A 27,419-nucleotide genomic window follows, 5' to 3' on the forward strand; every position below is an offset into this window, starting at 1 on the left:
AAGTAGGTGAACGAGTCCACGTTTTGCTTTGCATTTGAAAATGCCAAACAGGTCCTGGCCAGGTAACTCACTTGGTTAGAATGTCATCCCAATACGCCAAGGTTGTGGGTTTGATCCCTGGTGAGGGCAGATACAAGAATCAACCAATGGCCTGGCTGGTGTGGCTCAGAGGCTGAGCGTCGACCTGGGAACCAAGAGGTCACCAGTTCAATTCCCAGTCAGGGAACATGCCTGGGTTGCAGGCTTGATACCCAGTGGGGGCCATGCAGAAGGCAGCCAATCGATGACTTTCTCTCTCATCAATGTTTCTATCTCTCTATCCTTCTCCCTTCCTCTCTCTCTTAAAAAAACAACAACAACAAGAATCAACCAGTGGATATATAAATAGGTGGAACAACACTGTTTCTCTTTCTTTCTCTCTTTCAAATCAATAAATAATTTTGAAAAAAGAGGAGGAGAAACCAAGATGGCGGCATAGGTAAACACCTGAACTTGCTGCCTCACACAACCACTTCAAAACTACAACTAAAAGAAAAAACGGACATCATCCAAAAGCACAGGAAGACTGGCTGAGTAGAAATTCTACAACTAGAAGGAAAGAGAAAGGCACACTGAGACTCATAGGAGCTGCGGAAGGCAGAGTCATCAAGGAGAAACCAAGATGGCGGCATAGGTAAACACCTGAACTTGCTGTCTCGTACAACCACTTCAAAACTACAACTAAAAGACAAAACAGACATCATCCAGAACCACAGGAAGGCTGGCTGAGTGGAAATTCTATAACTAGAAGGGAAGAGAAAAGCACACTGAGACTCAGAGGAGCTGCAGAAGTAAAGTGCAGAGGTACAGAGGCGCGCAGGAGGAAAGGGCTGGCAACTGAGGACGTGGCTGGCTTTTTCAATCTGCAGTGAGACACAGGCTCCCGACTGCTCTGAACTCCAGTTCTGGGTGAGACTCTGGGGACCCAGACTCATACGGGGAGAAACTGGACTGTCTGGCAGCGGGCAGAATGCGAGGGCGGCTTTCTCTCAGAGGTGCTTGCAGTGATTATCAAGGGACACTGAGACCCAGGGGCCTCTTAGGGCAGGGCTGATGGGAAGCCATTGCTGTTTGCTCCGCCCTGAGACTCCGCCCCATCCAAGCTGCGCACAGAGGCTTTTGCATATGAATGGCCTGGTCCTTTGAAATCTAAACGTACCTAACAAACTGCAGCTGAGTCAGAGAGACCCAGAGCATCCAAAAGAAGGCCCAAGGCCCCACAGCAGCTTGCATTGCTTCAAAGCTGGGCCTCATCTGGGCACCTCCAAAACCCAAACAAAGAAGAGGAATCTGCAGATCTCTCTGTAGCTCCTTCTGGGTGGCCTCAGGCAGAGGCTAAATTAGCACCTCCTTGGAGATCCAAGAGCCAGTGTACCCAGGGTTCAGAGTGGGACCATCCAGATTACAACTCCTCAGATCCATAAGGGACGCACTCAGGGGGCAGACTCAGTGAGCACCAAAGCCCCATTGAAGCAAGTCTTGCCTCATAAGGGTGTCTCCAGCACAGAAGTTCTCCCATCGTAGACATAGCTGATCCTCACAGCCAATTGGTCTGGAGGTCAATTCCTCCCAGTGATACCAACAACAATCAAGCCTTAACTACAACAAGACTGTGCACACAGCCCACAAAGGGGTGCACCAAGATTGTCAACCTCAGGTAACTGGGGGGGCTGAGCCACTGGGCCCTATAGGACACTTAGCACACAAAGCCACTCTATAAACTCAGGGAAGCAGCCAAAATGCAGAGACAAAGAAACAGGTCACAAATGAAAGAAACGGAAGAAAGCAAACTATAGGATATAGAGTTCAAAACCACGATTATAAGGTTTTTCAAGAATTTTCTAGAAAAGGCCAATAAATTTAGTGAGATCCTCGAGACTATGAAAAAGGACCAACTAGAAATTAAGCATACACTGACTGAAATAAAAAATAATATACAGAGATCCAACAGCAGACTAGAGGATCACAATAATCAAGTCAAAGATTTGAAATACAAAGAAGGAAAAAATACCCAGCCAGAAAAGCAAAAAGAAAAAGTAATCCAAAAATATGAAGATAGTGTAAGGATCCTCTGGGACAACTTCAAATGTACCAACATCCAAATTATGGGGGTTCCAGAAGAAGAGAGAGAGCAAGATATTGAAAACCTATTTGAAGAAATAATAACAGAAAACTTCCCTCACCTGGTGAAAGAAATAGACTTACAAGTTCAGGAAGCGCAGAGAACCTCAAACAAAAGGGATCCAAAGAGGATCACACCAAGACACATCATAATTAAAATGCCAAGAGCAAAAAAACAAAGAGAGAATATTAAAAGCAGCAAGAGAAAAACAGTTAGTTACCTACAAGGGAGCACCCATACTATTGTCAGCGGATTTCTCAACAGAAACTATGCAGGCCAGACAGGAGTGGTAAGAAATATTCAAAGTGATGAATAGCAAGAACCTACAACCAAGATTACTCTACCCAGCAAAGCTATCATTCAGAATTGAAGGTCAGATAAAGAGCTTCACAGATAAGAAAAAGCTAAAGGAGTTCATCACCGCCAAGCCAGTATTATATGAAATGCCGAAAGGTATTCTTTAAGAAGAGGAAGAAGAAGAAAAAGGTAAAGACAAAAATTATGAACAACAAATACATATCTATCAACAAGTGGATCTAAAAATCAAGTGAATAAAAAATCTGATAAACAGAATAATCTGGTGAATATAATAGAATCAGGGGCATAGAAAGGGAGTGGACTGACAATCCTTGGGGGAACGGGGTGTGAGAGTTGCAGGAAGAAACTGGACAAAAATCATACACCTATGGATGAGGACACTGCGGGGTGGGGGTAAGGGCAGGAGGTGGGTTGGGAACCGGTGGAGGGGAGCTATGGGGGGGGGGGGAGAGGAACAATTGTAATAATCTGAACAATAAAGATTTAATAAAAAAATAAATTAAAAAAAAAAGAGGAAGAAAGAAAATGTCGAACAGCCACCTTTGGGCCACACTTCCAGTACAGTACTATCTGAGGACCATACCTCCATTGTGGGGAACAGTAGCATTGGTGAATTTAACTAAACGTAGTCACAGGTATCTTTAAAAGAGAAAGGAAGAGGAAGATTTGACACAGACAGAAGAGGAAAAGGCAATGTAATCACGGAGGCAGAGATAGAAGTGATGCAGCCACAAGCCAAGGGATACCAGCAGCCACCAGAAGCTGGAAGAGACAGGAAATGGGTTTTCCCCTAGAGCCTCTGGAAGAAGCACAGCCCTGCTGACCCCTGGATCTCAGCCTAATGAAACAGATCTCAGACTCTGGACTCTCAAAATGTGTGAGGCAAAATTTCTGTTGTTGAAGCCACATTTCTGTTTGCGGTAATTTGTTACAGTAGCGACATGAAACTAACGCATGTACTCAAAATTAAAATATATAATATGAAGGGAAAAAGTCACCTCCTATGCTGCCACCCAGATATAAAAACTATTAACTTGTTTATGTGTGAAGCATAAAAGAAACAATCTGCCCATGCTTCCCAGCACCAAATATGAACACTGGCATCATTTCCTATTTAGTTGCATATACTACTTTGTTCCATTTAACTTTGTATTGTGGCCATCAAATCCGCTTCATAAATGTGACTTTTCACAGATACACAGAATTGAAAACAATAGATTTATTGTCATTTATTTAACCCATCTCATTGTTAGACACATAGATACTACCAATAATTTTAATATTTTACATAATATTGCAATAAAATAGGTGTAAATCATTATGTTGCACATCTGATTATTACCTTAGAATGAAGTCCTAGAAATAGAGTTATTGTATTAAAAATATGAGCATTTTAGGACTTCTTGACAGTAATTTAAAATTATTTTCTGGATGCCCAGACAGTTTATACTTCCAATAGGAAACTATAAAAAAAAGCCAGTCTCACCATAGTTGTCTAATTTTTCTAACACTATTGTATTGTTCCTTGATTAGTTTAGCATGCTTTCTTTATTTTATACTAGAGGCCCAGTGCAAGAAATTCGTGCACACTGCGGGGGGCTTGTCCCTCAGCCCAGCCTGCACTCTTTTGCAGTCCGGGACGCTTTGGAGGATGTCTGCCTGTCCAGTATCATTATAAGCCAGCACTCGGACATCCCTCTCATAATCCAGGATCCCTCGCTCCTTACCGCTCAGCTGGCTGCTCCTTAGTGGCAGGCTCCTTACTGCTTGGCTTGCTGCTCCTTAGCGCTGCCACAGAGGAGGGAGAAGGTCCTGCCACCATCACTGGGCTCATCAGCCGTAAGCCTGGCTCCCCCTGAGGTAGCACACTGACCCCCCGGGGGGAGCTCCCGCATTGAGCGTCTGCCCTTGGTGGTCAGTGTGCATCATAGCGATTGGTCATTCTGGTCATTCCGCCATAACAGTCGCTTAGGCTTTTATTATATAGATTAAGTTACTTAATACCTGAGCATATTTAAAAGCTTTTAATTCTATTTTGAAGTAATGTGTTAGTTCTGAGACAGATGTTAAATCTTTCTTTTTTTTTAAAAAATACATTTTATTGATTTTTTTACAGAGAGGAAGGGAAAGGGACAGAGAGTTAGAAACATGATCAGCCACCTCCTGCACACCCCTTACTGGGGATGTGCCTGCAACCAAGGTACATGCCCTTGACCGGAATCGAACCTGGGACCCCTGAGTCCGCAGGCCGATGCTCTATCCACTGAGCCAAACCGGTTTCGGCAGATGTTAAATCTTTCTATTTACTAGCTATACAATCCCAGGCAAGAGTTTCTCGTAAACTTATCACAAAAGAGACAATAAAATCTACTTCATGGAGTTATTTGTGAGGATTAAATGAAGTAATATTTGTAACAAGTTTATCATATAGTAAGCACTCAATAAATGAAAGCTATTATCATTCTTGTTTTTCCATTAATATTTTTTCTAATTCTGTTATCCCATTGAGATATCATTCTACTTTAGCTGTGCAAGTAGGTTTAAATATCCTATATAATAAAAGACTAATATGCAAATCAACTGAACGGTGGAATGACTGGTCGCTATGGTGCACACTGACCACCAGGGGGCAGACGCTCAATGCAGAAGCTGCCCCCTAGTGGTTAGTGTGCTCCCTCAGGGGGAGCGCTGCTCAGCTAGAAGCCGGGCTCACGGCTGGCGAGCACAGCGGCGGTGGTAGGAGCCTCTCCTGCCTCTGCAGCAGTGCTAAGGATGTCTGGCCGATGCAGGCCTAAGCTGTCAGTCAGACATCCCCTGAGGGCTCCTGGACTGCGAGAGGGTGCAGGCCAGGCTGAGGGACGCCCCCCCCCCCCGCCCCGAGTGCACGAATTTCCTGAACCAGGCCTCTAGTATCATTATAAGAATGTGTGACAATGTCATAGAGCTATTTCCATATCTCTGAAGAAGGTTTGCTTATATTATAATTCATTACTGTGATCAAAGCTATTATATGATAAATTCTTCAGCATAATTAACTTCAGTAGGTTCTACCTATGTAGAAGTCAGTTGTCACAGCAAAAGATTATTCTTCTCATTATTATTTTTAGATATATTTTTATTAATTTCAGAGAGGGAGGGAGAGGGAGAGAGATAGAAATACCAATGATGAGAGTCATTGATCAGCTGCCTCCTGCATGCCCTCTACTGGGAATCAAACCCACAACTCGGGCATGTGCCCTTGACTGGAATCGAACCCGAGACTCTTCAGTCCACAGGCTGACACTCTATCAACTAAGCCAAATCAGCTAGGGCAAAATATTCTTATATTATTTCTTAGAGTCAATGAACTGTTTAAATATAATATTAGATTTTCTTAAAATTTCTTGACAATAATATTGCTTTGGTATTTTCCTATTGCTGTGGGAGAACAGAATGACCAGCAAAGTCAGGGAACAGAAGCAGGGAGAGATAAATATGGGTTTTGTTCTGAGCCTATAAACAAGAGCTAAGAAGAAACTTTATTTCTGAAATTTCTATACCAGGATTCTTATCTACCCTCAACTATCTATCATAGAATGAAATTTAGTTAAAATAAGTTAGATTCATTTAGTTCTTTAACATGATGATATTCTATCATATTCAAAGATGATACTATTATACTGATAAGAGGATTAACCCTTTGCACTCGCTTGCTTTTTTCTCCAGCTGCTACCGATGCTAACCGTGTCAAGTCACACTCGACATCCGAGTGCAAATTAAAACTATGTAGAAAACAAACAACAGAGTCTTACATACTAATTACAACAACAATAAGATACATTTTTCGTTGATTCAAATTGGCAAATAATTTAACAAATTGAAAATTTTAGGTGTCAACAGTGCTGTGCTTCTTCCTGAGGTTCCCCTCCTCCCCTCATCCCTCTCCTCCCTTTCACTTTCTCTAAAACTTAATGGAAAAAATATCCTTGGGTGAGGATTAACAAAACAAACAAATATATATATATATATATATATATATATATATATATATATATATTTATATAATATATTTTTAGTGGACATGATTTTTAAAGTAGAAAAAACTATAATCCTATGACTGAAATAAATGGTTGTTAATCTTTTGAGCATCTTTCTTTTTAATCGTCTTAATATACAATTGTATATCTAGTTTTTCCAATTACCATTATTAGTGTTTTCCTCTATCATTATAGATTCTTATATATAATGGCCCAACCCCAATTTTTAAAAAGCATTTACTTATTCCTATATCATTTCTAGTTGAAGAACCTTTTATGTGCTCAAAATAAATTCATCTAGAGCCACGAGAGAGATTCCTTCCAATGATGGCAACTCTTCCATAACCTTTATTTCAAACATCCCCTATGACCACTCCACTCTAATAGTCTCTTGACCTCACTGGGATGAATAATTCGTTGATCTACTTTTTCACTGTTATACACCCGTTTTATGCTCTCATTTCCTTTCTTATTCAGACAAAATTCCATGGTCAATTATTTCAATCACTCCCTTGCATACACTCTCATCTTCCTCACCCCTCTTTTGCTGGCTCCACCTTGGTTAAACCCAACTCTCCACCTCCACCCCTGCAGCAAATATTCAAGCCCTATTTTAATGCTATCTCTATAGGCATCCTTTAAGCATTCATTCTCCTTTCTACTTTTACTGTGGGCTCCCTATTTGGTGACCGTGTAGCTGCTATTTAGGTGTTCTGCTCTTATCCATCCATCCTTTACCAACTCAGCTCACCCGTCTGTCCAGCACTCCTCTGGGCTGCTCTTCTCAGATTCTTTTCTCTCCCCAGCTTTTCTCTGACCTCTCTCTTGACCTCTGTTTGTTCTCTCTCCCTTCTCTATTTGTCTACCTCTTTCCCCAACCCCCCAAAAAAACACAGGAGGAATAGCCTGATAAAAATGAACCAGCAGTGCGTATAGAATCTAGTTTCAGGTTCCAGTCCTGCTGTGTGACCTTGGGCCAATCATTTCACTTCTCTGGTTCTTAGCTTCCGCCCTAAGCAATGACATACACTTGGTTAAATAAACCTGGAGATCATTTAACCCAGCCCTTAAAACAAACATGATTCTGAAAACAATTTTAAAAAAATCCTCACCAGAGGACATGCTTATTAATTTTTTAAAAAATAATTCTTTAGTGCTGAAAGTATTACACATGTTCCCTTTTCTCCCCATTAGCCCCCTCCAGCCTGCCCCGCCCCCCGTTTGATTATGAAAATGTAAGAAGGAAAAAAATGTAGCAAACAGTCCCACTACCCTACTTTCCTCACTATACCATGCTATGTCCGTCACCATGCTAAGATAATGTCATCCATCTGGTGAGTATTATTATTGTTATTTTAGTGTTGAAATCCTCCTTGGCCCATTCATGCATCCCACCCAGTAACCATAATGGAAATCCAAACACTTACCGTGAATTTCTCATAGAGCTCATACGTCAGGAGGGGGTTGGGCAGCTCCCTGAAGTAGAGTTTACAGAGTGAGCCCACACAGTGGATGTCCTGGAGGTACACTTCCCTTGTCAGATCTGGACATTGATCTGAGCCAAACTCTTGCCTGAAACAACACAGACAGAGACATAACAATCCCGGGAACATGTGTTCCGTGTCAGCAGCTGCTTAGGGGTAAAAAGACCCTAAAATGCTGATCTGACTATATTTTTGACCCTGATACAAAAAGACCTTCTATTTCGGGCACAAGAGAGCTATGAGAAGACTTCCACTTCAGATCTGGATCTTTCCTCCAAGCAGCTGTAATTAGAAAGAAAAATGCCCACTTACAAATGGGTTTCTCATGGCATTATGTTCACAGTCTCAGTTGCATGGAAATATGAAACAATTTGCCAAAAAAAGCCTGTTGAGATTTCAGCTTTTCCAAAATATTGTTCTAAATGAAGTCCTCTTTCTTGGAGGAGAGTCCAAAACTAGCGTGAGTGAGATTGTTATCACTCACATATTCATGTCAACAAACTTGTTTTATCTGGAGACTCAAACCCAAGGTTTGAGAACTCTAATCGATGATCTCTTTGATGCTGGATGGGACCTTCTAGGCTGCCTGGTAGTGGTTCCCACAGGATAGAAGAGCTTATAAATATCTTCTTAAACAACCTCATCAGATTCTAGGTCTCATATCTAATTAAAAAACATTTCCTAATGAGGTTACATGAATATTCTGACCTAATATATACTTAAAATTAAAAATCGGTTGTAAACAATGACAAGTTTGAGCTTTACTACAGAAGAGAAGTTAGGGTTCCTGAGAAGTTAGGGTCCCTTGGTCAACCAAGCAGTGACAAAGTCAACGGGACTCCCAGGGCCAGCATTTCAAAACAGCTTGCCCATCCTCCTGTATTCTGCTTCTCTGTGTAACTGGGATAGGGAAATCCCTGATGAACCCAAAAGAAACTGGGTAAGGCCTTGAAAGGAAAACCAGTGGCCTCATAAATTCATAGGCATGTGTTTTTGTAAGAGGGCAGAACAAGACCTAAAGCTTATTCATTTAATTAGCCAAAAATTTCCCTTGTGGAGGCTAAGGTCAGTCCTTAAGTGAAAAAGAATTGGCCATTGCCCAAGTGTCCCTCCATGATATCAACTACTGTGTAGTATCTTTTAGTAAAGGCGAAAGATTTATGCGGTCTGAAGAGAAACCAGAGCATTGTGTAGTATATTTTAGAGCGAAGAGTAAACCATTCAAAGTATTTGCTGTTGTTGAAACTCTAAAAAATGTCACATTAGTTAATTAGTCAAATTATGTACTAACAGATCCATTAAACTCTAGGGTTACAATAAACCAGTTGTGTGTTTTTTTTGTGTGTGTGTGTTTTTTAACAGCCATCACTTCTCTAGGAGTATAAAGGATGTTTTATTCCTTTAGTATAATTTTATTATAATTGAGATTTGAGAAGGAGGGGGAGAAAACCAAATAATAATAATAAGACAAAAAAATGAATTACCTGCACAATCTATTAAATTGTATATATTAATCTTGGAATAAGAATGTTTATATTGTTTTAAAAGTCTACATTTATAACTAAAAACATATAATAAATATCTATACCCTATATAATAAAAGGTTAATATGCAAAGAGACCAAATGGCAGAACAACTCAATAACCAAACAACTGAACAACCGGTCGCTATGATGTGCTCAGACCACCAGGGGGTGTGCGCAGAACATGGCAGGCGTCAGCAGCAGGCAGCAGAGCATGGAACATGGCGGGTGTCAGCCACAGCGGGATGGTGGAGCAGGTGAGTAGGGGCACCAAACCAAGGCAGGGCGCTGGTCGCTGTCATTGGGGCGAGCCTCTGGTGGTTACTGAAAACTCTTTGCTCCCATGCGCCGCAGTCCCGCCCAGCACTTGCACCCACAGCCGGTGCCAGAGCTGCCACTCGCATTGGCTGCCAGTACCCCGCGCTGGTCCTGACTGCTCAGTGCCATCAGCTGGTGCGAGCTGTGGCTGCCAGCCCCAATCACCCCTGAGGGCTTCTCCACCTCCCCCTGCTCCTGAGGGGCGATCAGGGCAGCAGCCAGTGCTCGCACCCACTGATAGCGCCAGCCCCACTTGCACCTGCTGCTGGCACCGGCCCCAGTCGCTCTACACCATTAGCAGGTGGGAGCAATGGCTGCTGCCCTGATTGCTCCTCAGGAGCAGGGGGAGGTGGAGAAGCCAGATTCGTGCACTGGTGGGGTCCCTCCCTGTCCAGCTGGCCCCCGATCAGCCCTGATAGGGACTAGGCAAGATGGCCAGACATGCCCTGGAGCCTTCCTACGGTCCCTCCCTGCCCCAATAGTGCACTGGTGGGGTCTCTCGGCCTGGCCTGCGGGGATCGGGCTGAAACCAGCCTGGTGCATGGATTTGTCCAGGGCGTGACACTCTCAGTCCCGACCTGCCGGACCCCAGCAGCAAGCTAACCTACCAGTCTGAGTGTCTGCCCCCTGGTGGTCAGTGCACATCATAGCTACGGGTCAAATGGTCAGTCACTTAGGCTTTTATATATATAGATTATTGTATTATTTTCCATATGAATAACTGTAAACCTACTTTTACCCCACCCTGTGTTCTCTCTATATAGTGTGTATATATTCCCTTTATTTAATACATAGCACATATAAAATATACACACACATATCTGTGTTTAGTGTGAAGGTTATTGTACTCTGAATTCAATATGATAGAAATTGTTTCCTCAAAATTCAACAATAAATTTTAGAATTGTTTGGGATAAACCCATAGATTTAGAAATCATTTACCCATCAGTAATTTTTAAAATACCAGCATCAGTTAGAGAAATGCACCTTCATGCAGACTTCTGAGTTCCCAAGCAGATGAAATATCAAAGGTTGGGTGTGTGCCAACAGAAAAACTCACATCCATCTCCAAGTTCTGAACACTATATAATGGGATCTAACTGAGCTTTGGGTAAGCAAGTGAATTATTATAAATCATATTTCCCTAACTCGTAATTAAAATCACTTGCGTTCAATCGAATCCACCCAAGGATGGTAAATCTAGTGTAAAACAAAGAAACAGATTCAAAGCCCTCAGGAGCTTTGTTGGAAAGAATGACATCAGACTACAGCACTTCCTGATTAGATTAGGAACAGGCATCCGAAAACAGCAGCACTTGATCTTCTGCCCCTCCACCCTTCCCTCAGTCCCTTCAGGTTTTTAATATCCCAACACCTTCGGACAGAGATATGGACAGAGAAAGAATTATGAGAGAATTCTGTTGGGAGCTATTCTTTCAGCTTACCGTAGCCGTTGTATGTTTGAGGTGACTCCCGAAAGTCGATAAATTCCATCCACAATGCCATGAGTCTCTATAAATTCTGCACAGCTCTTCAATACATATGGAACTATAAAGGCAAAGAAAAAGAATAAAGTATTAGATATAAGTCTGACTGTTCTTCAAAGATATCCTTTGAAAAATCCAGGTAACTTCTAAGAGAAATAGGTATGGAACGCATGTGAGCTACAAGTGGAAACAATTACTTGTAAATGGTAGATGATGTTCCTTTACATTTTTTAAAAAATGGGTTTTTTTCAAAGTTCAGAAAGGTCATGTATTTTAAGAGTTAAATTTTTTTTTTTTAAAGTTGAAAACTAGGCAAACACTTAAATTTTGAAACCAGCAGTGACCTTGGAATTCCCACAACTCACTCCTCATTTCATGGATTCTCCAAGGTGGTTTCCTGACCAGCAGCATCAGCATCTCCTGGGAACTTCCCAGAATATAATTTACCAGGCCCCACTCCAGACCCACTGAATCAGAAATTCTGGAGGTGGAGCCCAGCAAACTGTGTTTTGTTTGTTTTGTTAATTCTCACCTGAGGTGATTTTTCCATTAATTCTTAGAGAGCGTGGAAGGGAGGGGGAGAGACAGAGAGAGAGAACATTGATGTGAGAGACATATCAATTGGTTGCCTCCCACACATGCCTCAACCAGGGCTGGAGATTGAGCCTGCAACCGAAGTATGTGCCTTTGACTGGAATCGAACCCCGGACCCTTCAGTTCAAGGGCTGAGGCTCTATCCACTGAACCAAACCGGCTAGGGCGCAATCTGTGTTTTAAAAAGCCTTCCAGGTGACTGTTGTGCGATAAAATAAACATTGCTTATTCTACACATGAGGAAACCAAGGTGCAGGTAAATTTACTTACCTCACTCAAGATTACTTGCTGCTTATGAAAAATAATTAGCACATGAGAAAATGCTTATGATACAGGTAGGTAAAAGAAAAACAAGGCACAACATCAAGTACACATTGTGAATTCAACTATGTAAAAATTTTTTTTCAAAGGAAAAAAGACTGGAAGAATGTCTGCCAGATTATTAAAGGTGATTTAAGGTTCAAGTGGTTTTTTTTGTGTGTTTTTTTTAAGGTGAGAACCATTCCACCCTGCCACCACCACCACCACCACCAAATGTGGTCCGTTCTGCATTCAATCTAGTCATTGATTGCAGGAGACCAACATGGCCTCTTGAACTCCTGCCACTCCAGACGTCCAGTGCTCATGTAGGAGAGTTTGGCTATGCTGTCCTCTCCCTGGGGCTCTGGGGCTGACCCTGTTTGGCCCAGCTAGCTCCTTGACCCAGAATGGCAGCCATTAGCCTTCTGGATGGCATGGAGAGAATGGCAAGTCCCTTGCCATTCTGGGCCTTGGGCAGAGCCACCTGCGGTCCCTCCCTGGGAATGCTGTGGATGGTGGCTTGGCATGGAACTACCCAAGCCTCAGGCACGAACGTTTTCAGGCACAGAGGTAGTGTGGGAACTCCATGAACTTGGGATAGCACTGTGCTCACTCCCCTAAAACATACCCAACCTATTAATGCCTTAGCTTAGAGTCAACCATTAATGCTTAATGCACAAGCTGGACTGCACCTGTACACGGGTAGACACCAGATGCTCAGACTCAACCTTCTTCCTGGATTCGCTATCACAATACTTCCTAAACAACTCCCCCACCATTTCCTTCCATGACTAACTATAATTGGGGGTGTTCAGTAAAATTCGTCATACTTCAAGTATTCAGCTCATCGCTCAAAGTCCAGGCCCCAGAACTGTTCCCTTCTAGAACACATGACATGTTTTGCCCTGCCCTCCAGGACTGGAACTGGGGAGAAGTTTCTTAGTTCCCCCAGGTAGGAAGAAAGCAAGGAGTGGACTTAGAATTGGAAATATTGAGGCCAGAGACCACAGAGGTGGAACCACTCCCTGGGAGTGAACACAGGGTGGCGGAGGGGCTGTGGGAGTAGGCAGGGGTGCAGAGCCTCTGCCTGGTTCACCCGGAGTATCTGTTTTATAAAGCAGGGTGCCTAGTTAGGTTTTTGTCTCCTGCCCTCATGCCAATAAAGAAATAAGCAAGCAAGCAAACATACAAAGTTTTTGGCTTTTTTTTTTTTGTTTTCTTTTGAATCCTCACTGGAGGATATTTTTTTCATTGTTGTTGTTTTTTAGTTTTTTTGTTTGTTTTTTAGAGAGTGGGAGGGAGGGAAGGAGAGAGGAAAGAAGGGAGAGAAACATCAATTTGAGAGAGAGACACATCAATTTGGTTGCCTTACACAAGCACTTACAGGAGCCAGGGATCAACCTGTAACCCAGGTACATGCCCTTCACTAGGAATCAAACCTGCGACCCTTTGGTGCAAAGGCCGGCACTCTAACCACTGAGCACACTGGCCAGGGCTTTTTTTTTTTTTTTCCCCCCCAAATCCCTGTTGTGCACAATAATGGTCGACTCTTTCCCCACCATACCCAGCTGCTGTTCTGGAACCTGCCACATGTGGTCTGTGGTCAGGAGCACAGGTTTGGATGCCAAACTGCCTTTGTAACCTTGGACAAACAGGTAAGGGTTCCGTTCCTCAGTTTCCACGTCTGTCAAGTGAGGGTAACTGCGATTACCCCCATAGCCGGGATTAAAGTAATACCTGTAAACATGTAGCACGGGCCCTGGCACCTAACAAGCACTCTGTGGCAGCTATTGTTTCTCCTTGAAGCTTATCTGTGGTGTACGGTTATAGTTTGTGAGATACAATCTGGGTCTCACAAACTATAAACAGTTTGCCTCCTCCCATCCAGTGGGGAATTGGGTGAGAGCTGACCAAGCTCTTGCCAGTCAACACTCATCTCTGCTATTCAGAATGGCTTCTGTGTCCTCCTGTGGTAAAATGTCTCCATGTGAAGGTAACTTTGCTCGCCTGAGGTTTCCTGCCTGTGCATTTGGGTGGATCTTCATCACAGAAAGGCAGCAGAACGCAACAGTGTGGGGGCTGTGAGCGAGCGAGCGGTCCTGGGGCTGGCTTGGCCTCCGTGTGCTCCTCAGTGTGCGTCTGCCCTGGGTGCTGGCTGCTGTGCCCTGCAGGGCTCAAGTGGACGCGAGAGCTCCGAGCATTCCCAAGGGCCTTTATAAAGAACACTCCGGCCCTGACCGGTTTGGCTCAGTGGATAGATGTCGGCCTGCGGACTGAAGGGTCCCTGGTTCAATTCCGGTCAAGGGCATGTGCCTTGGTTGAGGGGACATCCCCAGTAGGGGGTGTGCAGGAGGCAGCTGGTCGATGTTTCTAACTCTCCATCCCTCTCCCTTCCTCTCTGTAAAAAATCAATAAAATATATTAAAAAGAAAATAAAACACTCTGTGAAAGGGCTGGTGCGGGGTCCCCAACCTGCCCGGTCCTGCTCTCAGCTAGGGACCTCCCATCCCCACAGCTCTCCGCTGCAGCACCCCAGGCTCTGTTTGCTTTAAAGGTGGGCAGAACACATTCCCGGAAAGAGCCTCTGCCATACATTTACTCTGGCGTTGGTACAGAGGCCCTAGAACCTCTCGTCCCCGGCTCTGTTTAAACAGGAGGCAGTATTAAAACATCCACAGGGGAGAGGCCATGGCGACAGGCCCCGAGGAGTGCTAGCTTTCCTGGATTCTCCTCTCAGGCTGAGTTGGAAGGTGTAGGAATCCTCCCTCGCACTCAGTAAATGGGAAAGGACCTGCTGCATCTCGGTTAATCCTCCAGCTGTGGAGCCCAGAGAGTGGTTCTCTGAGTGGCCCCAGATCAGGCCCAGCAGCAGCGATTTGATGCTCACCGAAGGTGAGGAACCACCCCTCTAGACCAGAGCTTCTCAGCCTTTTGTGTGCACACAGCGTCCTAGGATCTTGTGAGCATGCAAATGCCAGTGGAGTGGGAAAGGTCAAACATTGGCATTTCTATCAAATTCCCAGGTGATTAGGGACTCTGCCAATCTGCAACCCCCACTTAGGGTAGGTTGCGGGGCGGGGCTGGGGGGGGATGGTGTTGCAGGAGCTACTGAGAGTTTAGTGAAGTCTCAGGATTATTTTGACTATTGTCCCTGGGGTCCAAACATATTGGGGACAGCCAGGATTCTGAGCAGGGTAGAAGCTTGATACAAAATAGCTGAGTAGTTATAGCTGGAAAAAAGCTTCCATTGTTAATTAGGCATGAGAGTGAGGTTGAGGTTGGAGTCACAGAGCTAGTTCTGGGGGATTTATCTTGGATCCAAAGAACTTTAAGTCTCCTCTGACAGAGGTACATAGAGTTGCTGATTATGATATAACATTATTACTTCTTTGAATTGTTTCACTGATGGTTCTCTAAGTCCCTTTTTTTGTTTTGTTTTTTGCTTTTCCTGCATCAGCAATATTAAACGTCACATTTTCCTCTCAGCACAAAATAAATGTTGAGGTGATTTCTGATGGAAATGACATTGCCTTTGATTTATGCTTTACCGTTTACAAAACATTTTTTAAAAATATATTTTTATGGATTTCAGAGAGGAAAGGAGAGGGAGAGGAAGATAAACATCAGTGATGAGAGAGAATCATTGATCGGCTGCCTCTTGCACGCCCAACTTGGGATTGAGCCCGCAACCAGGGCATGTACCCTAACTGGGTATTGAACTGTGACCTCCTGGTTCACAAGTCGACGCTCAACCACTGAGCCACGCCGACTGGGCTACAAAACATTTTTAGGCCTTTGTCTCATTTACTTCATCCTGGTACAACTAAAATTCATTTTATATTTACCAGTATAAATACTATGGGACACTTTCCTCAATTCCCTATCTCTTCAAGGGTTTAGTGCAGAAAAGGCCAGCAGTAAAATAATTTCTGAGTCCCCCTCCCCCCGCAAAGAGGGAATTCTGCCATTTAGGACAACATGATGGATCTTGACAGCATTATGCTAAGAGAATTAAGTCAGACAGAGAAAGACAAATACCATACGATCTCACATTTTTGTGGAATTTAAAACAAACAAACAAACAAACAAAAAACCCAAACTCATAGAAAAAGAAGGAGGTAGAAGAGGGGGAGATGGAGAAAGGTGAGCAAAAGGTACAACTTCCAGTTACAAGACAAATAAGTACGAGGGATACAATGCCAAGTATGATGACTATAGTTCAAACTGCTGTATGATGTATATGAAAGTAAAGTCTGTGTTCTCATCATAAGGAAAACAGATTTATTATTATTATTTTGTTTCTCTTTTTATCGTATCTGTGTGAGATGATGGATGCTAACTAAACTTATTGTGGTTATCATTTCACAATATATGTAAGTCAAACCATTATTCTGTACACCTTAAACTTACACAGATGTATGTCAATTATATCTCAATAAAATTAGAAAAGCCTGGCTGGTGTGGCTAAGGGATTGAGCATCGACCTATGAACCAGGAGGTCATGTTAAGATCCCCGGGCAGGACACATGCCTGGGTTGCAGGCTCAATCCCCAGTAGGGGGCGTGCAGGAGGTGGCCAATTGATGATTCTCTCTCATCATTGATGTTTCTGTCTCTCTCTCTCCCTCTCCCTTCCTCTCTGAAATCAATAAAAAATATTTTAAAAAACTAGAAAAAAATTAAAGATTAAGAAATGAAAATGATACACAAATATAAAGAGTACAGAGTGACTGTCTCTCTTACTCCACCCTTTCCTATCTTGAATGATAAAAAAAAAAAAAAATGACACCCAGGGAAATGTCAATAGTAGTTACCTCTAGGTGGTAGGAAATAAATGATTTTTGCTATATTTTTAATTTTGCTTTTCTGATTTTTTTTAAAATGAGGACGTGGTACAAATAATTTTTTAAAAGAAAGAAATAGGTTTTTGAGAAACAGTTTCATTAAAGAAGCTGGAGTGCTTTCTGAAGTCAGTGAGGCAATTTCTAAATGTTTGTTGAGGTCCTTTCCAATGACCCTGTTGAGGTAATTAGTCCTCGTTACATAGAAGTATTTGCCTAACCTGCTGGCCTGGAGTGGCCCAGGACAAGCTCTGCTCTGTTGCTGGGCGAGGCTCCTGGTGGCAGACTGCGTCCTGGAGTCCCCTCCCTTCCTCACTTTCAGGGTCTCAGATGCCAAGTCCACCAGTTCTTTCTTGTAGAAGTGGCCAGGCCCCCCTCCCCTGGTCCACACCCTGACTCATCCCAGCTGGGCCCTTAGGTCTTTGCTATCAATGCCCCCAATCCTTCCCAAGACAAAGATTCTCCTTCTACCAAAGCAGATGCATTGAGGGCTTATCTAGCCCAAGGGACAAAAAGGTGAATAAAATCTTTGTCCTCAAAAAGCCAAGAAGGGAATGGACAGTTACTGTGCACCTACTATGTGCTGATCCCTGAGTGCTACACTTTCATCCACTGTTCGTACCTAATGCGATCCTCACATCACCTTATGAGGGAAGTATTTACCCCTTCTTTATAAAGCAGGAAAGTGAAACTCGGCGGTATTAAGTAACTGGGCCAGTATGAAACTACCAGGCAAAATATGTGAAGGGCCCTAGAGAGGCACTGAGAATGCGATAGAAGCTCTGCTAAAAAGATTGCACGTGGTGGGGGAGGTCAGGCCAGGCTTTTCGGTGTCGAACAGAACAGGAAACTGCATTTGTAGAAGCAAATGTACCAGGGGGACCCAGTAGACAGTGCTGAGACAGGACCCTCATCTCGAGGGGCTCACAAGGTTGTGAGATAAGTGGGGGGAAAAGGTGACGCCGTAAGAACTCTGATAGGGGTTCGTGCTGGTGACTTGAGATGCTAGGATGTGATACGGTATGATCCAGTGAGGTGTAATGCATACTACTAAACACACAGGACTCTTGGTTAAGCACCTGGAATACAATAAAGCACTTAGTAAATGTCACCCACACTCTGGTGGGGATGAGGCGGGGACTGGTATAAACAAGGAGAGGAAGCGAGGAATAGTGTGGTGAATTCTAGGCATGCTGACTGAACCAATATGGGGGAAGGGAAGCATTTGTTCAGGTACATTGGGGGAGTTTTTTTTATTGATTTTTTTACAGAGAGGAAGAGAGAGGGATAGAGTGTTAGAAACATTGATGAGAGAGAAACATCGATCAGCTGTCTCTTGCACACCCCCTACTGGGGATGTGCCCGCAACCACGGTACATGCCCTTGACCGGAATCGAACCTGGGACCCTTGAGTCCGCAGGCCGACGCTCTATCCACTGAGCCAAACTGGTTTCGGCCATTGGGAGAGTTTTTAACGATGGCCTAGGAAGGCTGCGTTCTGCCTTGACCTCCACGGCCAGACCAATCTTTCTAAAACACTGCCTTGATGATAAAGCTCTCCTACTCCAAAACATCCAGTGGCTCCCCATTGCTGGAAGAATGTCTAACCCAGGCAGCTCTAGGACTAGACTTTCAGCTGCCTCATCAGGGCTCACCCCAAGTTCTTCCCTCTGATGGGAGAGTCCTTGGAGACAGGTGGGCGGGAGAGAGGGCGTAACACGAGGAAAAAGACTTTCCACAAACACAGCACTGCAAAAAGAGAAAACGAGGCGCCCCTTCAGGCTTATGCTTTGTCGAGGATGAAAGGGAGGTGAGAGGCTCCCTCTCTTCTGGCTGTTGCCTGGAATTTAGTTCAGAAAGGTAGTGCCTTTCTGACTCCAAGAGAAGAGGCTGGTTGAGGGTGGTGAAATACCTGGGTCCACACTTCACCCGCGAATGAATGAGCTAGGGGGAGCAGTCTAGGAGAGACCGGTCCGGCGCTTCTGGGAGGGAGGTGATTGTGGCCACGAGGAAGGGTGGTGCTGGTAGGGAAGAAGGGTGGGGTGTGATGAAACTCCAAACTTCGAAAACAAACCTCCCGGAGCCCCCACGTGGCCTTTGTTCACCTTGTGCGGAGGAACCGCGCAGAGGGATTTTGTCCTGTCGTGGAACACGTAGGCTGCCAGGCTTTGCTTCATGTACAGACTTCTCCAGGCTCATCCTTCCTACTGTCTGAGGTTGCTCTCAGGGGATTTGTGGGGCAGACACCACTCACTCCACGGGGCTGCTCGGGGATGACGGAAAGATCTCCCAGTCACCCCGCTGCATATTCCCAGGCCCCGTGGGCGAGCAGCGCTTTCCCTTTCATTGCCAACAAATCACTTAAATCCTCAGTGTCACCATAGGAAGACCACAGCCAGCTTGAACCGCCAGACCCCGACTTTATTCCTGGACTAGCAGCCCTTCTCTTTGTCGCCCCCCCCCGCTCCTTGGGATGGCATGATCTCGCTGATGGATAAAGAGGAGGGCCGCATGAGCCTCAGAGAGAGTGCCCTGGGCGAAGGGGCAGGAGCTGAGTCGGTGAGTGAGAGATCAACAGGGAAAATAAACCTGCTTCTTGAGTTACATGCTTCACTAACACCAATCATCTTAAGAATGAGGATAATGTAAGTTTTGCCCTCTTCGGAGGTATCCAGGCCATCTATTTTTTTTTTCCATGCCCAGTGGGTGGTTATGGGATGTACTAACCAAATGCTAAGTGGTGTCCCACGCTTAGCAATTATTATTGCATTTACTTCTCACAACTCTGCTGTGTGGGAATCACTCTTCCTATTTTGCACCGTGAACCAAGTACTAGGTCTAGATCAGGGGTCCTCAAACTTTTTAAACAGGGGGCCAGTTCACTGTCCCTCAGACCGTTGGAGGGCCGGACTATAGTTTAAAAAAAACTATGAACAAATTCCTATGCACACTGCACATATCTTATTTTGAAGTAAAAAAACGAAACGGCAAAAACACCCACATGTGGCCCGAGGGCCGTAGTTTGAGGACGCCTGGTCTAGATGGTGGCGACTGTGTGTTCAGATCTAACACCCGATGACCTGTGACCTCCTGGATGAAACTGGGGAAGAGGAGCTGGGCTAGAAAGGAGGAGAGCAGACCCGGCTTCTCCCTGGAGTGTCCAGGTCCTCCTGCCTCCTGGTTCCGGCTGAGATGTAGATTCCCTAGAGCAAAGCGGTAGCATTATTTTGTGTTAGTTTTGTTTTTCTCACTTGTGCTGTTAAGGACTCCCCAACTCGCCCCACCCATCTGAATGGAAATTTGTGTTGAATAAATACAGACTTCCATCTCAGAAAGTTTATACAGATCTCCTTGGGTATGGCTGGACTCGTGCTAACCCCATGCTATTTTTATTATCATGGAGGCTGGAGTCCTCCAGGGACTTGGCTTTAAGCGGTGCCGAGTTCATCTGAAGGTCCCTCTGACTGATGTGACTGTGCCCTGCGAGCGAGAACCACCTCCTCTTGCTTATTGTACCTTCTGGTTTCCCAGGAGGCTCCGCTTCCTAATGGTTTCCAGACCTATGGCACCATGGGTTCTTTTTCATTTCTCTCTGTGTGTTTCAGAAATCGATTTTGCTGACGAAAGATGAGTATTTAGAGAAAACAACCATGGGCGGCCCACGAAGTCTATGTGAAGAAGGGCCAGGTAGCGCTTATCAGCTCCTCCCTGCACACCCCCTCCCAGCATCCTTTCATTTCCTGCCCAATATTCCCGAGCCGCAGGCAGCCATTGTTTCCAGACGGCTTTGCTTGGAAGTCTGGGTCCCGGGCCTCCCAGCGCTTCCTGTTGTTACAAGGCCTCTCTTTCCTGCCCAAAACAACGGCACTTCCCTGCTGGATGTAACCCTTTTGGGGCAACTCATTTCTTCCATGTGCTTGCTCAGTGCTGCAAATACTGGGTGCTCATTAACTGTATTTAAATTATTTCTTACTATACAAGTACCACAAGTAGAAAAATTTTAAGATACAGACAAGCAAAAGTAAAAAAAAATCATCAAATCTCATCTCCTCTGTTACACTTGAGACCTCTTTGGGGGTCATGTATTCCAACTATGCATCTACATCCACAGAATTTAGCAAGGGGACCCAACAGTTGCAATGGAGGCGGGAAGGTCTGTCTGGAAACCAGCCTCCTGAAGGTTCTCATACTACATCAGTGGGTAAAAAAGGCTCTCGACAACTTAAGAAAAGTGCAGACTCCAGAAGATCACTCCCCGCCCCCCTGCCCGCCCTGTAAATTCTGGGGATACCCTTGGAGAAACTCTGAAAGCAATTCTCTTTAAAAAGTTTGTTGAAAGAATTTTGGAGGAGCTGAGCATGGAGGAATTGAACATGAGGAGCTGGGGAGGTGGCAGAGCAATGGCGTTGTTGGGACATTTTGGGAGTCTCCCTGACGGCTGCCAAATGAGCTTTCAAAAACACAGATCTAACTGTGGGTGTCTCTAGTGAAGACCACGGTCCATAGCGGAGCAGGCTGGGTTCTTTGTGACTCTCCCCAAAAACTACCTCTCTAGTCCCATCACATTTCCCACAATTCCCTGAAGACCACCCCTCCGGCCTTTGCACTCTCCATCTGACTAAAATGTTCCCTCTCTCCCCCTCAAATAGGATACATCGCCAAAACCAGGACACAACGCTCTGCTTTGCTGTTGAGAGTTCTGGACACTATTTTATGATGCAAATCAAGATATCCTAATTTTTATGAGTTTCTGTGTTGAGGCCTCAGGGACCATAGTTATGGGATATGATGTATCATATTTTGGAGACTAACACTCCCTCCTACCCCCACCCCCACCCCCACCCCTGACACATCCCCACAAAGAGATAGGCTCCTGCAGAGACTTCACCTTGACCTTTGCAGGTATTTGATGATTATCTTTCCATAAAATCAGGCAAAACTTAGTAGCAATCTGTGGTTTGTTAAAACAGCAAGGGATGATAATGTTCAAGCTTTTATCCTGAGGTTTTGCAGCTCAGAGTTACTTGGTAGTCTCTGAAATGTCTCCTACAAAGAATCAGCATTCACTCAGAGGCAGCTACTGCAATCACCAGAACAGCTCACTCCTCATCTCACACACAACTGTTACGCCCTTGCTCTCAGTGCATCTTCAGAAGTGGTTCTCAGTGAGCACATTCAGGATTCAGGCTCAGTGCTAGAGATGGCACAATGCATTACTGTCACATTTCTGGGCACCTCCTTAGAGGGCGGGGAAGTCATAAACACTATATAAAGGACGTTCACAACTAGTAAAGAAAATGCTTGTTTACCACGCAGACACTTTGAGTTCCAGAGTGAGAGGAGCTAGGTACCAAACAGATCTCTTTGATTTCTAACTTTTATTCTGCTCCCCCTTTCTTAAACAGCTTCAGAATTGGATTTTTTTTTTTTTTTTTTTTTTTTTGCCATTTGCTGTTTGCAATTGAACATGTCAGCAGTCACATGGTGACAGGTGGACACTAGAAATATTGGGGGAACACTATAAAGTATATGACTGTCTAACCACTGTGCTGTACACCTGAAACTAATCTATAATAATAAAAGCGTAATATGCTAATTAGACTGGACAGCCAAACAACCTTCCAGACATCATTCCAGACGAAGCCACAGCGACGGGGGCCGAGGCAGAGGTGGTTAGGGGCGATCAGGCAGGCAGGCAGGCAAGCAGTTAGGGGCAATCAGGAAGGCAGGCAGAGTGGTTAGGGGTGATCAGTCAGGCAGTCAGAGGGGTTAGGGGCAATCAGGTAGGCAGGCAGCGTGGTTAGGGGCAATCAAGCAGGCAGGCAAGTGGTTAGGGATGATGAGGCAGGCAGGCAGGCGAGCGGTTAGGAGCCAGTGGCCCTGGATTGCGAGAGGGATGTCTGACTGCCAGGATCGGGCCTAAACCAGCAGTCGGACATCTTCCGAGGGGTCCCGGATTGCAAGAGGGTGCAGGCCGGGCTGAGTGACATGGCCCCCATCCCCCCACCCCATGCACAAATTTCATGCTCCGGGCCTCTACTACAAAATAATATTGACTGTAAACGGTAATTGAAAAATAAAATTAAAGAAAAGAAAATGTCAGCAGTCAGATCTGCTCCAAGGGTAGGGCAGGAATGGGCAGCTCTTAAGCAGGAGCTCTTCTCTGGGTACATGGAAGGGACCAGGGATGCCTCTGGGGAGCTCTGGACACCAGAGGCCAGCAGTCCATCCTGTGAGCAACCATCTAGATGAGGCTCCGAATGAAGACTGAGTCCCTACTCAAGCTTGCACACAAGGAGGCCACTGCAGAGTTTCCAGGAAGGAAATGACGACAAGAAATCAGTGTTTTCAAAGGGCTGTCCGGATCGATTGCAGTTAGGAGAGGCTGGAGGCAGAGAGACCTTCTGAAAACAAACCCAGGCACTGTGTGACTCACCTCCAGTCACTTCCTCTGGGAAGCCACCCCTGATCCCCAAAAGGAGGGAGCACTGGCGATACCGTCTTAGAGCAACCAGTACACAATTCATACTTAACTGAGGGGTTTTTGTTTCTGTGATTTTAAATTTCTGCTTTTTCTCTATTCCGTAAACTCCATGAGGATCTATGTCTCTCTTACTTAACTTATAGGACACCGCCCATGACCTTACCTGGCCATCTAGTAAGGGTCCTGTGCCTGCAAGAGCACCTGGAACAAGGCAGAGTGCGCACATGGGCCAATGTGCGAAGCCAGATGCATGGGCGTCCACGGGCCCCATGTAGGACGTTCCAAGATGACATTGTCTCAGCAAGGACCAGAGTACACCTTTGTCTCCATTGCTTTTCCCCTTCCCAACTGCATATCCATTTTCTCCTTCCCAGCCACCTCATTCTCACCCCCTAGCAGCCACTCCATCGTCTAGTCCCATGGTCGGCAAACTGCGGCTCGCGAGCCACATGCGGCTCTTTGGCCCCTTGAGTGTGGCTCTTCCACAAAATACCACGGCCTGGGCGAGTCTATTTTGAAGAAGTGGCGTTAGAAGAAGTTTAAGTTTAAAAGATTTGGCTCTCAAAAGAAATTTCAATCGTTGTACTGTTGATATTTGGCTCTGTTGACTAATGAGTTTGCTGACCACTGGTCTAGTCCTCCTCTCCACCGGCTGGTCAACCAGAATCCTGGAATTTTGGAATGTCAGAGTTGGAAGAGACCTTAGGATCACCCTTTGAAACTGCTTGATTCAGTGCCAGGAAACTGAGGCTGCAGGAAGTTTGGGCACGTATCCAAGGTCACCAGCTCCACAGTGGTAAAGCCCTGGAGTTGGAGGGAGGCTGAGGAGAGGGGATAGAGGTGTTGAAACTGATTAGGATTCCTTTCCTTCCCAATTTTGAGGATCCCGGTTTAAGTGCCTGCTAGGCCTCTCTCTGCCCCAGACAAACTAACCCTTTGATGTCAGAAGTAATGTAGGGTATTTAAATTTAGGTGCACCCTTAGCAGTCAAAGTGAATCAAGTATGTTTATAGGGTCTCCACATGTAAAACCCTGTGCCAGACTTTTGGGCTTCAAAGAAGCATCTTATTCTTAGAAGACACTGCCCATGACCTCAGCTGACAGTCTAGTTAGTTCAATTACATGCAGTTAAACTGTGGGTAGAACAAAAATGTCAGGAAGAGCCCTTTCTTGTTCCCTCTCCAGCTGTCAGGCAGGAGACAGTTGGGTTTTAATGATCTCCCGGGAGAGAGAAGAGGGCGTCAGCTGCCAGAGGCTGTGTCTCCACCTCTACAAATTTGCTTTCTCTTCTTAAAAAGTGAGTAGCTGATCCTCTGCAAGGGGGAGGGGTTTGTTTATTGTTTTAAAGACCTCACGATTCCTGTTTAAAGAGGGTGTAGGCTGGCAAGGGATTGTTCCAGGCTTAAATTCCCTGAGAGAGGGAAGTAGAGGCTCTGAGGGTGGAGTGGGGTACCCTCGGGCCAGGGACTCTGGGGGGAACACAGAGGAAAGTAGACTTGAGCTGGTTGAGGAGATCCGGGGACTTAGTGGGACAACCAGCTCTGCACAGGAGGACCTGGCAGCCCTGGTGCCATAGGACCCAGTGGCTGACTCGTCAGGACCGAGGTGATGTGACCCATTCTCAACCCAGAGGATCTGAGACAGACTGAGCACAGTAGGCACTGGGTGCTCACACAAGAGAGGTGGGCAAGGGCTGGCAGAGCCCTTCCTGACTTCACCTAGTTCATGTCCCAACACTCTGGTTCGGAACCACTTGTTCAGCTCCCCTGTGGCCCTCTCTCATTGACCTTTCCTCAGCACCTGGGAAGAGAGACAGATCAAGGAACAGAAGGGCCCCTGCCGCAGTCCTCTCCATTACTCATACTGTCTCGGAGGCTTCCCAGATTCATTTGTCCATCAGGGATATTCTTTGGCACCTACTGTAGGCAGGGGTGCTGGGTGCTAGGTGCTATGTGCCAAGGACACCAAGGAAAGAAATGTCAGAGGCCCCATCTTGAGGGATCTGAGTCTCCTGGGAGGGAATTCATCTAAATTACACTCCTCTACTGTTCCTGGTGAAGGGGACAGAGCCTGGGTTCAAATCCTCCCACTGTCACTTCCTACCGTGAGACCTGGACATGTCTCCTCTACGCCAATGGCATAGTCCTGGTGTCCCGGGTCAGTTCCAGTTTACGCCCGTTATTGTCTATAATTACAGATAGTGAGCCCTTTCATTTAAAAAAGTTTCCCAATTTTCATAAAAAATTATATGGTTACCTTACTCATAATGTTCATTTTCCTTAATTATAAACTGGAGTTAATAATAATAAAATCTACCTTATAGGGTAGTTGTGAGATGTAAATAAAATAATCTGCCCTAGCCAGTTTGGCTAATTGGATAGAGTGTTGGCCTGCCAATGGAAGGGTCCCGGGTTCGATTCCGATCAAGGGCACATGCCCAGTTTGTGGGCTTGATCCCCAGTAGGGGGCATACAGGAGGCAGCCGATCAATGATTCTCTCTCATCATTGATGTTTCTATCTCTCTGTTCCTCTCCCTTCCTCTGTGAAATCAATACAAATATTTAAAAAAAAAATCTGCAAAGTGTTTGGAATAATGTCCCAATAAACTCCCAATAATACTGGCCATTGCTATTGTTATTTTTATTGTGATTACTGTCCCATTGGCCTTTGGCCTGTAGAGTGAGTGGGTTCCTCTCCTTATTCCTAGCACCAGCACCATGTCCTGCCAGTAGAGATTCTGCCTCGAGGTCTACCTAAGGGCATCGGAACCAGGCTTTCGCCACAATAGGTGAATGCGCAGAATGGCAGATGGTGGCCTGTCCAGAGATGCTGCTCCCTATCTGGTCTCAGACAGAGACTGGGAAATGGAGGATGTTCTCCTACTTCCTTTTCTGAATACAGTTGCCAGGGAAAATGCAGAGCTCCCAGTTAAATTTGAATTTCAGATAAACAACAAGTACTTTTTAGCATAAGCATGTCCTTAGTATTTCATGAAACATACACTGAAACATGATTTGCTGTTTACCTGAAATTCAAACTTAGTTGAGTGTCTTGTATCTGTATTTGCTAAATACAGATTTATTTATTTTATTTATTTTATTTCTGAGTCCATTTTCCATGCTGTGCTGTCCCACGCTCCACAGCAGTGTTCCCTTTAGGCCTCATACAAAGCCACAGCCACGAGTATTCCCTGACTCCTATTTGCATTATTGGCCAATCGTAGGCCCAATTCATGGGACACCTCTCTCGACTTAGCTCCCTCCAGCAGGAGGAGGTAAGAAAGGGGTGGGGCAGCAGAAGGTGTGAATGTGTCGGGAGCCAGAACCCTCACTGGGTCAGAGGCACCTGGATGTCCAGAAGTGCCCATGAACTGCCTCCCTGCAGAGAGAGGGGAAGGTATTTCCCCACGTGGTCTCTGGGAGAAAAGGGAGAGCAGGATGAACCCAGACTTGACATCTAATCAGGGTTTCTCTTCTCATGGGTTTCTTTGTCTTCTAAGCCTGACTCTGCATATTCCCACCACCTGGTGGCCCTTCTCCTTGGCTACCAAGCACATTTTTGATTGCATGAGTATGTGGCTGAGTGGGGGTGCCTTTGTAGCTCTCTTTTAAGAAAGGAGAGAGCAAGACCAGGCAATCTTTCAGTTTAGGAAGTATAAAATTTTGGGGTATCAATTCCTCCTGCTCCTCCATTTTCCTTAGGACATTTACTGCATGCCAGGCATTGGGTTAAGTATCTCATATATATTACTTCATTCAATCCATTCAACTCTGCAAGCCACGTATAAATATTCTCATTTTAGAGATGAGAAATTAGGGCAGAGAAAGGTTTATTCCCTTGTTGAACATCATTCAGTTTGCAATTGTTGGAGCCAGTACTTAAGCTGAGTCTCTC

General features: G+C 45.1%; 1 protein-coding gene across 1 annotated transcript in view; it reads right to left on the minus strand.

Moving 5' to 3' along the window:
• ARHGAP31 (Rho GTPase activating protein 31) overlaps nt 1-27,419 on the minus strand; it is a 105,845-nt gene that overhangs the window by 35,275 nt on the left and 43,151 nt on the right. Inside the window, exons 2-3 of the mRNA XM_008146629.3 lie at nt 11,265-11,367; nt 7,923-8,067 (exon numbers count right to left, since the gene is read on the minus strand). Coding sequence (XP_008144851.2) covers nt 7,923-8,067; nt 11,265-11,367 — 248 coding nt within the window. The remainder of the gene's footprint in view (nt 1-7,922; nt 8,068-11,264; nt 11,368-27,419) is intronic.

Source organism: Eptesicus fuscus, chromosome 3, assembly GCF_027574615.1.
Source record: "Eptesicus fuscus isolate TK198812 chromosome 3, DD_ASM_mEF_20220401, whole genome shotgun sequence".
Taxonomy (NCBI): domain Eukaryota; kingdom Metazoa; phylum Chordata; class Mammalia; order Chiroptera; family Vespertilionidae; genus Eptesicus; species Eptesicus fuscus.